The 14284-nt window shown below is 46.7% G+C and overlaps 1 protein-coding gene across 4 annotated transcripts in view; it reads left to right on the top strand.

The window, feature by feature from the left end:
- The window catches only part of DCUN1D5 (defective in cullin neddylation 1 domain containing 5), a 103954-nt gene that overhangs the window by 9970 nt on the left and 79700 nt on the right, over positions 1-14284 (top strand). For all 4 annotated transcript variants that reach the window (XM_085621457.1, XM_085621459.1, XM_085621460.1 and 1 more), the window contains exon 2: positions 11539-11660. In XM_085621457.1, coding sequence (XP_085477583.1) covers positions 11590-11660 — 71 coding nt within the window. In that variant the 5' untranslated portion in view covers positions 11539-11589. The remainder of the gene's footprint in view (positions 1-11538; positions 11661-14284) is intronic.

Genomic DNA, 14284 nt, shown 5'->3' with positions numbered 1-14284 from the left:
TGTGTGAGGGGGTAGACCAGAGTTAGGAGTTTGTGTTTGCTTTGAAAGCTGGAAGAGGTCCTATGTGTGGTGAAGAGGAGTGCAAGGATTGTTCAGTTGTGTATTTTTAGTAAAAAGAGGAGGAGGGCGTTGGTGGATGAAATGATGGAGGGCTGAGTATAGGCCTGGTTGTGACAGAAAGGGGTCTGTCTGTTATGAGTAACTAGATGGTAGAGCTGGTGCGTTCTATGAACAGGGAGTGTGTGTCTGGATGGATTAAAGTTATCTAAAGTATGGCTGTATTGTGTTGATGTGTGGATTTGTTAGTGGTATCGGACAGACTGGAGTTTTGTGTGAGTAATATTGCTATTGTATGTTAGAAATGAAGTGGTTAGGGTTTGTAGTAAATTAGTAAAGTGCATTTGCTGTGAGTATGCTGAAGTTTGTGGATGAGTTAAGGTGGTTGCTGGTGAATGGGGAAAAATGGGCAGCATTTCTGCCCCTAAGCTCGACCAGGCCCAAACAGGCTAATGCCCTTGTCCTCTCCACCCTTAGTCTTGATGCCAGGGCTGAGATGCCCTGAAACCTAAGCTTAATAGCCCTAGTGGTCAGGTGACACCATTGGCCAATAGGAGCCCCTAACTAATCAGAACACAAGCCCTAAGCCCAATGATCAATAGAAGACCATGGCCATGCAACCAATCGCAACCCCTATCCCTGGCAGCCATTGAGAGACCAAAGCCTAAGTCCAATAGAAACCATAGCCCCAGTAACCAGTCGGAACCCTAAGCCACAAGTCCAGTAGAAGCCCTAGATATAGGACCCAACCAAACGACAGATGTAACATTCACTAGAAAACTTATATAAGGGGCATGTGACCTTAAGCCCAGGCTGCTGGGAGCTATAGGGCTGTGGTTCTCTTGTTGGTGCATTCCGACACAGACCACCATGTGATGGGCTGGAATCCTTTGAAGGGAACAGGGAGAAAGTGCAGCTAACTAAAAATCTTCAGCAGCAAATGGGCAATGACAACTTGAGTTACAATTGATGTATTTAAAACAGCTGATCGAATAAGCACCACGTTTAAATGGGCACCAAGTGGCAGTTGCAATTACATGTTTGTGAAATTTGGTGTATTTTTAGTTCAGCTTTTTGTAGAGAAAATGTCTAGGAGTAAATTATGGATGAATCCCTAAATTCCCCTTCTTTGTGATCACTGATATATAACTCTGTAAAGAACACCCCCGTGATTCAGCACCAAATTAGGTTAGTCTGAATTTTATTTTGTGTTTGGGTCGGCGTGGTTAACCCCTTCGATGCTCATGACGGAATGGTTCCGTCATGAGCATCGGTGCTCCTGTGCTCATGATGGAACCATTCCGTCATGAGAACAGGGGCACGAAATCCCTCTGCTGTCTGCAGCAGAGGGATTTCCTTTTCTCCCCTAGAGCCTCAGGAGCTGGGGAAGAGCTTCCCCAGCTCCCGAGACCCCCTCCCTGGTTTCTGTGGACGATCAGCGCGCACCTCGCGCTGTCATCATTTCATAGAAACCGAAACTAAAATGAACCTTTAGGTTCATTTCAGTTTCACTTTCTACGTGCTCAGGGGGATATCTCAAACCCCCTGAGCACGTAGAAAGACGGGAGAGGTATCATCGGAAAGAGGAGAATCTCCCCTGTGGATCCCTGCTTGGGGATCGCCCCAGGAGGGCGATTCCCCCTAGCAGGGATCCACCCACTAGACACCAGGGAGGGGGGAGCGGCCCCTTGGGCAAGGGCCGTTGCTCCCCCATATAAATTTGGGCCAATTTAGTCTTTCTGTCCCCCCTGGGGGCCAGATGGGGCAATGGCCCCCACTCTGCCCCCCCCGGGGGGTGGGGGGGGGCAGAAAGCCCACTAGGTACCAGGGATTTAAAAAAAAAAAAATATATATATATATATATATTACCTACTGGCGGTCGCCAGTAGGTAGTTATAGTTAGGACCACGTTTCCATAGGAAAACCTCAACATTCTATTTTGAATAACTTTGGCGCCGGTCGACGAATCCTCGCGAATTTCTCAAAATAGGTGGGGCGCTACGCTCCGCTCCTACCCTGAAAGTCTTGGGGGGATCCGTCAAGCGGGGGCTGAGATAAAAGGGGGGTCCCAAAACGCGTTTTTCCCATGCATTTTTCCATAGGACCTTTAGAACGAGCTACAGCCCGAACGGCTGAACAGAATTACTCAAAATTTGGCAGAGAGGTAGTCCCTAGGTCAAGGAAGTGCCTTTTGTAGGTTTGGTGTAAATCTGTTCAGTAGATTCTGAGAAAATAGCCTTTAAACCAATATATATATCTGAGCCCGCTTACCGTACGCTTACCGTACGCTTACGGTAAGCGTACGGTGGCGTGCGCGAGCGCGATTCTGATTGGCTCTTAGATCTTAGTAAACATTCGAATCGGCCGAAACCAGGAAGCGGCGGCCGCCATTTTGTGTATTTCACTCTGAAAAAAAAGAGTGAAAACAAGGAAAGGGGGCAATGAGGAGAGTTACAGACCCCCTAACATTTGTAAGGGGGTCAAAGAAGGACAGAAAAGTACAAAAAAATCATTTATTGATTTTAAAAAAAATCACGGGGTACGCGTACGGTAAGCTTACGGTAAGCGTACGGTAAAAAAAATAAAAATAAATAAATGAAAAGCAGATTTAAGAGTTTAGAAATTAGGGAGCTCTAAAAAGAGCTTCACTGAAAAAACCATAGGTTTCACACACGTTATAGTTAGGAATTAGCATTTAAAAAACCTTGCAAATTCACTGAAAAAACCATAGGTTTCACACATGTTATAGTTAGCGGAAATTTTACTGATAAAAAACCAGTGAAATTGCCCCGTTATAGTTAGTGCTGGCAACTATAACTCACGCGACCGCAATCTTCTGCTGATGACATATGTGTCTTTATGAAAAAAAAATATTTGTAATATATGTATAGCTAAAAATGTATGGAAGAAGACATGGGCAAATAAGTGTCTAAATACAGTATTAGCATCAGCAGAGGATTGCGGTCGCGTGAGTTATAGTTGCCAGCACTAACTATAACGGGGCAATTTCACTGGTTTTTTATCAGTAAAATTTCCGCTAACTATAACATGTGTGAAACCTATGGTTTTTTCAGTGAAAATATATATATATATATATATATATATATATATATATATATATATATATATATTCACTTAAAAAAACCATAGGTTTCACACATGTTATAGTTAGCTGGACATTTCACTCGTAAAAAAACAATGAAATTCCCCCGTTATAGTTGGTGCAGGCAACTATAACTCCCGCGACCGCAATCCTCTGCTGATGACGTCGGATATTACATCACTGTATTTAGACACTTATTTACCCATGTCTTCTTCCATCAATCTTTAGCTATACATATATTACAAATATTTATTTTTCATAAAGACACATATGTCATCAGCGATGTAATATCTGACGTCATCAGCAGAGGATTGCGGTCGCGTGAGTTATAGTTGCCTGCACTAACTATAACGGGGGAATTTCATTGGTTTTTTACGAGTGAAATGTCCAGCTAACTATAACGTGTGAAAGCTATGGTATTTTAAGTGAATTTGCAAGGTTTTTTAAATGCTAATTTGTAACTATAACGTGTGTGAAACCTATGGTTTTTTCAGTGAATTTGTATGTTTTTTTAAATGCGAAGTTATGTATTTATTTATTTTCAGGTTTTTCACCGTGCGCGCAGGGTGCGCTTCGCGCACCGTGCGCGCGCTGTGGGTGCGCTCGGTGCGCTTCGCGAACCAAGCACCCACGTTTCACCGTGCGCGCACCCCGCAATTTAAAAAAAAAAAAAATGTTTTTTTCGCTCTTGGGGGTCCTTCTGTGACCCCCTGACCAAGGCTAGGGGGTCAGGAACTATCCACTCTGCCCCCTTTTCACGTTCTCCACGTTTTGTTTTTCATCCCCTCAGACTGCGAGAGACAAAATGGCGGCAGACACTTCCTGGTTTCGACCGATTCAAATGTTTACCGACATCTAACAACCAATCAGAATTGCGCTCGCGCACGGCAGGGTGCGTGCACGGTGCGCGCGTATAGATATTGATATGCTATTTTCTCAGGAAATACTGAACAGATTAACAGACCTGCAAAAGGCACTTCCTTGACCTTATGGCTACCTCTCTGCCAAATTTCACGTAATTCTGTTCAGCCGTTCGGGCTGTAGCTGCGACTAAAGGTCCTATGGCAAAATGCATGGGGAAAACGTGTTTTGGGACCCCCCTTTTTCTCGGCCTCCGCTTGACGAATCCCCCCGAGACTTTCAGGGTAGGAGCGGAACAGAGCGCCCCATTAGTTTTGAAAATTTCGCGAGGATTCGTCAACCGGCGCCAAAGTTATTCAAAATAGAATTTTGAGATTTCCTATGGAAACTAGGTTGTAACTATAACTATCTACTGGCGACCGCCAGTAGATAATATAAAATTCGGGATGGGGGCTGCCCAAAATGTACGTGCCAATGCCCCCACCCCTCCCGCTGCCAGTAGCCCCCAATCTGCTCCCGGGGGGGGGTGGGCAAAAAGCCCAGTAGACGCCAGGGATTTTTTGGGCAAATTTTAATTAGGGTGGGGGCAGTGGCATGCCTGCTTTGGGCAGCCCCCACCCTAATGTAAATTTGCCCCCAAAAACTCCCTGGTGTCTAGTGAACTTTCAGCCCCCCCTGGGTGGAAGATGGGAGCATTAGCCCCCAATCTGCCCCGCCCGGGGGGGGGGGGGGGGGGGGAGGCAAAAAGCCCTCTAGACGCCAGGGTATTTTTTTAAGGCAAATTTGAATCAGAGTGGCGCAGCCCACAACGGGAATGCCCATTTCCCCACCACCTTCCCGCAAAAATTGCAGCCCCCCAATCTGCCCCCTGGCGGGGCAAAAAGCCCACTGGACGCCACAGATTTTTTTGGGAACATTTTTATTAGGGTGGGGGCATTGGCATGCCTGTTTTTGGCAACCGCCACCCTAATTAAAATTTGCTCAAAAAAATCCCTGGCATCTAGTAGGCTTTCTGGGGGGTAGATGGGGGCATCGGCCCCCAATCTGCACCTCCAGGGGGCAAAAATCCCACTAGTCGCCAGGGATTTTTTTGGGCAAATTTGAATTAGGGTGGGGGCTGCCCAAAACAGGTATGCCTATGCCCCCACCCTCTCCCCTGCAAAAAATTACACCCTTCCTGACCCCCCCGGGGGGCAGATGGGGGCTTTAGCCCCCAATCTGCCCCCCGGGGGGCAAAAAGTCCAGTAGACGCTGGGGATTTTTCGGGCAAATTTTAATTAGGGTGGGGGCATTGGCTTGCCTGTTTTGGGAAGCCCCTACCATAATTAAATTTTGCCCAAAACATTCCCTGGCGTCTAGTAGACTGTCAGACCCCTCTCCCGGGGGGGGGGGGGGGCTAAAAGCCTACTAGACACCAGGGATTATTTTGGGCAAAATTTAATTAGGGTGGGGGCTGCCCATGACGGGCATGCCAATGCCCCCACCCGCAACAATTACAGCATTACTGCCCCCCCCCCCCGGGGGAAAGGTGGGGTCAGTAGCTCCCAATCTGCCCCCCCCCCGGGGGGGGGGGGCAAAAAGCCCATTAGAAGCCAACGATTACGCCGGCAAAGTGCCTAGCTGTAGTTTTTTAGGTCTCGGCTGCGAAAGGCTGCGCTTGCGCAGTCTCGCTCCGAGATTTAATGAGTTGGAGTGACTTTGAGAAGAGGGGCTTGCACCCGCCCCTCTTCTATCCTGTTCTCCATTGGCTGGCCTCTTAAATGCTGGCCAGCCACTGGAGAAGAGGTCCAGTCACTCCGTTGAAGCCCCGTCTTTTTCGGATCGGGGGGCGTGTTTTTTCGTTGCTTTTCGCAGGGCGTGTTTTTCTCTCCTCCAGCCAATGGCAAGAGGAGAGAAAAAGAAACACGCCCCCGAATCCGAAACCGAGGCTGCGTTTCTCCGAGGCAGTTCTTCTCTGCCTCGGAGAAAGGCGGTGGTGTCCCGGCGTTGCTCCCTCACCTTAAATTGATTGACGGGAGAGTTGTGTTAGATCTAAATCTTCAAACAGGTAAGCTGGTTTCTATAACTATGGTTTTATGCATTAACACTGTTTGAGCCCTCTCAAGAACTAGGCCTTCCACATTTTGCAGTAGAGTTGTATGGTTTAACTGGAAAAAAAAAACACATCACAAGAATTCGCTTGGCATCGTCCGGTCAAGGGCGTCACTGCAGCCAGTTTAATGTGCACAGAAGCTCCTGCCTCAGACATTTCCAAAAGAGTAATGGCATACTGAGCAGCTCTGGTGTCGTTTGCCAAAATTAATGCTCTAAAGGCCGCCCCCGGGGCGCTCATGCCAGTGTTGTGCTCGCAGGGTTCGCATGCGCTCTGTGTTCCAGGGGACCGCCATACCGCTGGCGGTGGATTGAAGCTTGACACGTCCCAGCTCTTAACATTTTAACAATAGGTGGATACTTGAGGTCAGAATAACTGCTTCTTTCTCCTGTCGCTCTACGACTTCCTTTAGCCCCCCGGCTGCAGTATCAGGGCGGCCTGGCAAGTAAGGACACGGCCCTGCAGCCTGCCAGCCACCGACGAGCTGGCTACCCCTGCCCGACGTGCGATCAGACGCGGCGTTTCCGTCCCAGGCAGCTGCCAAACACGGAAGAGGAGCTGTAAAACCGGCACATTGCCTCCAAAGCCGAGCCCTGGGCACCGGCGGCCCCCCGCGCTCAGCAGCGATGTGTCCACCTCCATCCAGCCCAGTCCCAAGCCGGGGTCTCATTCAAACGCGACTGACGCCCTGAGGCACCTGCAGTGATGCATTAATCAGTTTGCCTTTGTTGAGCACCACTATACAACTCTCTCCCAAAACAACGCGACACAACTGCACGGCCCTCCCCCATCCTCGCTCCCTCCTGCACTACTAAGAGCACTGCAAATAGCCGGCACCTCTCGCATCGCAGCGCCACACGATCCCAACCCCCAAAATAAACGTCACGCCGCTGCACCGGGACATTCCTGCCGGACCGTCATCACTGGGGAAGATGAGCAAGGGGGTGGTGTGTGAGGGAGCCAAACAGGGGAGGGCACTGCAGTCTGGAGTTAAAAGGCAAAAAATGAAAGGGTTCGGAGCTTTAAAGCAGATTTAAGCATAAGCTGGAGTTCTGCACAACTGATGACTATTAACAAAAAAAACGCCTCCCAAGCATTTCGTGTTGCAACCTGCACGCTTGTAAATCAAGTCCTTTGTGAGACTCGCTGGAACAGAGCGCCCCGGGGCTCTGCAGAATACCAGCCGCAGAGGTAGGGGCGGCTGCTGCTGCTTCTCTGGAGGTGGGGTGGTAATGAGACAGGGCATTTACAGGGGGGCCCCTCTTCTTCCAAAAGCCCATGCCGCCACCAAGCCGCACTCGGGGGGAATTCCCCCCCACCGCCCCCCAGCAGAGACCATCCCCAGCCCCCCAGACGGCTTCGGCAGAGACCACCCAAGACCCACCTGAAGGCAGCCAGAGAGCCTTCCCACCCGAGGCTGGAGGAGATATTCCAATAAAAACTTTTGCGCTGGCATTGTTTTTCACTTATGTTGACCCATCGTCCTAAAAACTCTTCGAATGATTCCCAGGCAAACGCGTGTATATACATACTTTACTGCCCCGTTTCTGATTACTATGGGGTAATCAGGCTGTGTCCGGTGGGCTGTGCTAAGAGATCAACTCTCAGCCCCTCCCTTCTCCTGGACTCTTCCTCCCCCCCCCCCCCCCCCCCCCCCCCGCACCCTACGCTCGTGCCTGGGTTAAGTGAGACCCTCGGGGTCCCGGCGTCAATTTATTTTGGAGGATGCCCAGGTGAGTCAGCAACTAAATTCCTGATCTTTATCAGCAACAATTTAGTTTGTGTTTAGAGCTCCGTAACGGAGCCAATAATAATTATTTAAATAATGCTGTATTAGAAATCGTAGCTGTCTTTCATTGAAGTGTGTGTGTGTGGGTGGCTGTGTGTGGGTGGCTGTGTGTGTGTGGCTGGCTCTGTGTGTGTGTGTGTGTGTGTGTGTGTGTGGCTGGCTCTGTGTGTGTGTGGGAGGCTCTGTGTGTGGGAGGCTCTGTGTGTGTGTGTGGGAGGCTCTGTGTGTGTGTCTGGCTCTGTGTGTCTGTGGCTCTGTGGGTGGCTTTTTTTGTAGGTGGCTATATGCGTGGTGGCTCTGTCTCTGTCTGTGTGTGGGTAACTGTGTGTGTGTAGGTGGCTCTGTGGGTGGCTCTATTTGTGTGTGGGTTGCTCTATGTGAGTGACTCTGTGTGGGTGGCTCTGTGTGTGTGTGTGGGTGGCTTTGTGTGTGTGGCTCTGTGTGTGGGTGCAAATGCAATAGGTCTCGCATTTGAGAGGGATTAAGCTGTTGACATTGTAAATGACAATGCCGTTTCTTTAAATGTTTGAAAAACAAAAACAAAAATAATGTCATGAGCAATGCCAATAGCTCTAACTTTAACAATGCCGAGACCATTGCATTGTAAATGCTTGTTAAACCTAGCTCTGCCGGCACCTAGGGAAACCTACCAAACCCACACATTTCTGAAGACTAGACACCCAGGGGATTCCAGGGATGTATGGCTTGTGTGGATCCCCCAACGTTTCCTTACCCAGAATCACCTGCAAACATCAATTTTAGCTGAAAAAAATCACTTTTTTCACAGGTTTTTGTGTGGGAAATTTGTGACATCACGAGCTGACACACATTTTCTACCACCCAGCGTTCCCCTGGGTCTACGGATTAAAAATGGTGCCTCACTCGTGTGGGAGGCCCAAGGGCCCAAAACATTTTGTGATGGGCAATTTTGATGTTGCCTCAATACGTTTTGGGCCCTTGCCTGTCGCGGGTAGTTGGGCCTCCCACACGTGTGAGGCACCGTTTTTATCGGGAGACCCGGGGGAACGCTGGGTGGTAGGAAATTTGTGTCAGCCCAGTGATGCCACAACTTTCCCACACAAAACAGAGTGTAAACATTTTTTTTTCCAGCTAAAATTGAGGTTTGCAGGGGATTCTGGGTAAGGAAACGTTGGGGAATCCACGCAAGCCATACATCCCTGTAAACTGCCGGGTGTCTAGTTTTCTAAAAGGTGTGGGTTTGGTAGGTTTCCCTAGATGGCCGCCGAGCACGGGGCCAAAAACCCAGGTGATCACCCTTGCAAAACCATGTTTTGTGATAAGGCAATTTTGATGTTGGTTCACTACGTTTTGTGCCCTAACCTGTCGTGGGTACTTGGGCCTCCCACACGAGTGAGGCACCGTTTTTATCGGGAGACCCGGGGGAACGCTGGGTGGTAGGAAATTTGTTTCAGCCCTGTGATGCCACAACTTTCCATCACAAAAATGTGTGAAAAAAATGGATTTTTCAGTTAAAATTGAGGTTTGCAGGGGATTCTGGGTAAGGAAACGTTGGGGGATCCAGGCAAGCCATACCTCCCTGGAATTCCCTGGGTGTCTAATTTTCAAAAATGTATAGGTTTGCTAGGTTTCTCCAGGTGCCGAAAGAGCTATGGTTCGAAAACTACACCTAGGCACTTTGCCAAAAAAGGGTAATTTTTCACTGCGAAATTGAGGTGTGTCCACGTTACATTTTGTGCAGTTTCCTGTCGCGGGCACTATGCCGACCCACACAAGTGAGGTACCATTTTTCTCGAAGACTTTGGGGAACGCAGGGTGGGTAGAAATTTGTGAATCCACGCAGATTCCAAAACATTCCACTACAGAAATGTGGGGGAAATGTTTTTTTTGGACAATTGTTTAGGTTTGCAAGGGATTCTGGGTAACAGAACCTGGTGGGAGGCAGTCTAGTCACCCCATCCTACATTTCCCTGGGTGTCTAGTTTTCAAAAATGTATAGGTTTGCTAGGCTTCCATAGGTGCCGGCAGAGCTATGGTTCAAAAACTATTGCTAGGCACTTTGCCCAAAAAGGGTCATTTTTCACTGCGAAACTGAGGTGTGTCCACATTGCGTTTTGCGCCATTTCCTGTCGTGGGCACTATGCCCACCCACACAAGTGAGGTACCATTTTTATCGGGAGACTTAGGGTAATTCAGATTTGTAAAGCAACTGGTATTACTTTTTGACTTTTGATGCATTTCTGCCTTCCAAATGAAAGACAGTGTGTAAAAAAGAAGTCCTTTTGAAAAATGACCGATAATTCTCAAGCTAGTATGAGTATTCCCAATTTCGAAAATGTGCAAATATCTAGTTTCTAAACTCTATAATTTGTTCCCATTTCAGAAATACATGGGTGTCTTTCATACAGATTTTTCCATGTGTACATTTTCCCACAATAATTGCTATATACCCGGTACATAATAAAAAGCCATTGCAAATTGCTGCTCAGTTTTTGACTCTGGGTCCGTCGGGTTCTTGGTGAACCTACCAAGTCCCATATATCCCCACAACCAGGAAGGTCCAGCGGATGTAACGGTATATTTCTTTCAAAGAGCTGTCATAATTAGAAGACGTTACAGGTGAAAACATTGACACAAAAGGCTGTTTTTTTTCCCCAACTAATTTTCAATTTTTGCTATATATTTAACTGTTACTTTCCATAAAGAAACCTTGATGGATCTACACAAATGACCCCTTGCTGAATTCAGAATTTTGTCTACTTTCTAAAATGTATAGCTTTCCAGGATCCATTATTACTTTCTCACCCATTTCTACCATTAACTGGAAGGAGGTTGAAAGCACAAAAAATAGCAAAAATAGGCTATGTCCCAGAAAAATTTCAAAACTGTGTAAAAAAATGTTGGTTTTCTGACCAAAGTCTGTCATTCCCTAAAAGCTGGGAAAATGGTGATTTCAACCCCACAAACCAATTTTTGATAACATTTGCAGGGAAAAACCCAGACGCTTTCATTTGCAGCCCGTTTTTCCCATTTTCCCCCCCAAAAAACACAATTTTGCTGTATTTTGGCTAATTTCTGGGAACCCACAAACCCTATGTACCTTTAGAATCCCCATGATGTTGGAAGAAAAGGAAGCAAATTTGTCGTGGATACCTTATTTGTTCAAAAAGTTACAGGGGCCTAAGCGCGCACTACCCCAAATAGCCAAAAAAAGGCTTAGCAGGGGGAGGGGGGAGGCCTAGCAGCGAAGAGGTTAAGTAGGGGGGGGGCAAGTAATTAAATGTGCAAATGTGGATTTTGCTAGTGGAGTGTTGGCCAGTCCTTTACTACAGAGCTGCAAATAACCTCTGTAATTTTTGTTTCCCTTCAATATTTTTACAGCTTTTCGATGGTAATGTAAAGATGGGTTAACAGCACTACAAAGGGGGTTAAATATTTCCATTACCAATTTTATCATTTTTGTCATCAAGGTATGCACTGTACTGTAAAGTTGACCACACTAGTAGTTTATTTTAATTTAATGCTATTGTTTTTATAATTCGTTCGGAAACTTGATTTTACTCTAACTTTGCTAAAGTGGAATGCAATATTAATGATATCACTGATTATACTATGGCATGTTTATTGAATCTAACTCCTGGTAACTGTATTTTTCAGAAACGTCTTCACAGTGCAGCCATTCGAAATTTATCCTCGTATTGGGAAAATATGCCTGTGAAAAAAAAGAGAAAATCCTCTGGTTCTGAAGATCTTGGCTTAAAGAAATGCAAACTCACAAGGTAGTGATCTATTCAGTCAGATACATTGTAAATGTTTACTTTTTGACCAGCTGCTCATGTGTGTGTGTATATATAATAAATTCATGACCTGTCTAAATGTTCTGTCCACTCTTACTAGTACTGTAACTTAAAAACTGCTATGAACTGGGTTGTAGCTCCATTATTTGACATTGTAATCTTTAAATAATTTTCATTGCGTCACTTTCCCTCCTCGAGTAGCAGGTTCTCACTCTGCTCTTTGCCTGGCGGAAGCCACTCTGCCTTCCACCGGCTCCCTCTTGTCTTTCAATCTACGTTCGGGGCCCACCCTAATCGTCTCTGGGGAAGCCTTTGATGCTATGCAAGAATGTCCTCCCCTGCACCGATGTCTCTCTAATCCCTGCTCCTGACCGTTCCCCAGTCTGCATGATCTAGCGCTGACATCATACATGCAGGCATTACAGATGCAGGTAACTGCAGATTTGATTCCAGGTGACCTAGTGTGTAGGCAACGGAATTCAGGGGAAATCTCATTAACTGTGAAAAGGATTGTTTCTTATGTGTGCATGAAAAGTTTTTTCTTTTCAGACGGTTCTTCAGTCAAAGAAATTCTTACCCCCTTGAAAAGTAATCCAATCCAGCCTCCTACCTAAGGACCTTAATAGCCTAAAATTGATAAAAGGGCTTGGAGAATTATTAGTTTTTGCTGTGTTTGAAAATTTACAAACTAAACAGAAAAGGGTTTACCAGACATCACAAATAAATCTAAAAGGTTATTCAGTTTCAGGGGAGTTAACTATCTTTACATTTTCCTTTAACCCGTGCGGTGCTCATGACGGAATGGTTCCGTCACGAGACACCAGCGATTATTTGTTTATAGGCCAGGGTTGGGGGCTGCCCAGAATGTGCATGCCAATGCCCTCCTACCCCCAAAATTCAAAAGTCTGTCCTTTTTTTTTTTTTTTTTTTTCCCCAGCTAAATTTGAAGTTTACAGGGGTTTCTGGGTAGGAAAACGTTGTGGCATCAACGCAAGTCACACCTTTCTGGACTCCTCCGGGTTCCTAGATTTTGGAATTTCTGGTATTGGTAGGTTCCCTAGATGGCCGCCGAGCCCGGGACCAAAAACGCAGGTGACTCCCTCACAAAACAAGGTCTTTTTGTAATTTGATAATTTTTAAGTACCCCGTCGTGTGTGGCAGCCCTGGATGAGACCGCTTCCCGGGCACCCACACAGCTGCACCCGAGCACTTCACAGGTCTTTAAAAGACCATTTGCATGTTAATGAGGCCTTGCTGTTTCACCCCTTCTAAGAGCACCTGCAGCTCCACTCTGCATGTTGCTTAAAGATTCAGCCCCCACCCCCTGAATTTTTTTCGGGTGGAGGTGTCACACGCGGCCTTGGTCCCCATGGTAGCTATTTACCGCAAGTGCAGTCTGTGTGCATTGATGGCAGTAATAGGCCCACACTGTTGTTATGAGGCAGCACGAGATTTGCAGAATCAGTATATGGGAGGGGTGTTAACTTTAGATAAAGTGTATTCGATAGCTGTACGAGGCTACAGCTTCAAACAAACCAATGCTTAAAAGTTAGTATTAAATGTCAACAGGAAGTCAGAGCCAGCAGTAACTTAGTGCCCCGGGCACCCATATCGGGTTGCAATGCAGATGCATTTACTGTGCACGATTACTCTGTGATTTGCCTTGTGGGATACGTCAGCGCAAACAAACTGCAATCGGGAGAAACCACAGAATCCTTGTCCTGTTAATATCAATCAGGCAGGGATGCGGTTTGCAAATTGCTCTGAAATGCTGTGAATGTAGGCCAAGGACGGCAAAACCCCCAACCCTGCATTCTTAGCATGATCGAGAGCAGCCCCGCCCTTCATTCTGGCAGGGGTTGCAATGTTAAAACAAGCCGGTTGTTTGTGTAAACAAAACGTGCGGGTACGAATGGGAGTTGTGTGCGCGCACGCACGAAAGTGAAAGAGATCAGAAATAGAACATTGGAAAGGCGAGCGAGGCGCGCACGCTTGTGCGCGTAACAGCAAGCTGGTGGCCACCTTTAGTAGCACTTTGAAAACCCGCTTTCTAAATGTCTCGCCAGACCAGCGCATGCGATGGCTCTAGCGAGACCTAAAAATGGATAGTTTGCTAGGTTTCTTTGGGTGCCGGCAGAGCTAGGGTCCAAAATCCACAACTAGGCACATTGTGAAAAAAAGGTCCGTGTTTCACTTGAAAAATGTGTTGTATCCACGTTGTTTTGGGCTGTTTCCTGTCGCAAGTGCGAGGCCTACCCACACGAGTGAGATAGCATTTTTATTGGGAGACTATGGAGAACACCGAATAGTAGAACAAGTGTTATTATTACCAATTGACAGTGTTTACATTTCTGCCTTCCAATTTGCAAAAAAAAAAGTCAGTTTGAAAAATGACCTCTAATTCACATGCTTTTTTGGGTACCCACGATTTTGGAGATGTGCAAATAACCACTGCTTCTAAACTCTATATTTTGTTTCCATTTCGGAAATATAATAGGTTTCCTTGGTACCTATTTTTCACTCTTTATATTTTATCAAATGATTTGCTATTTTCTTGGCACACAATGAAAAACCATTGCAAGATGCAGCTCAGTTATTGGCTCTGG

Source organism: Triturus cristatus, chromosome 8 (assembly GCF_964204655.1).
Source record: "Triturus cristatus chromosome 8, aTriCri1.1, whole genome shotgun sequence".
Classification (NCBI taxonomy): Eukaryota; Metazoa; Chordata; class Amphibia; order Caudata; family Salamandridae; genus Triturus; species Triturus cristatus.
Note: the sequence above shows the minus strand (reverse complement) of the source record. Positions and strands in the feature narration are given on the sequence as shown.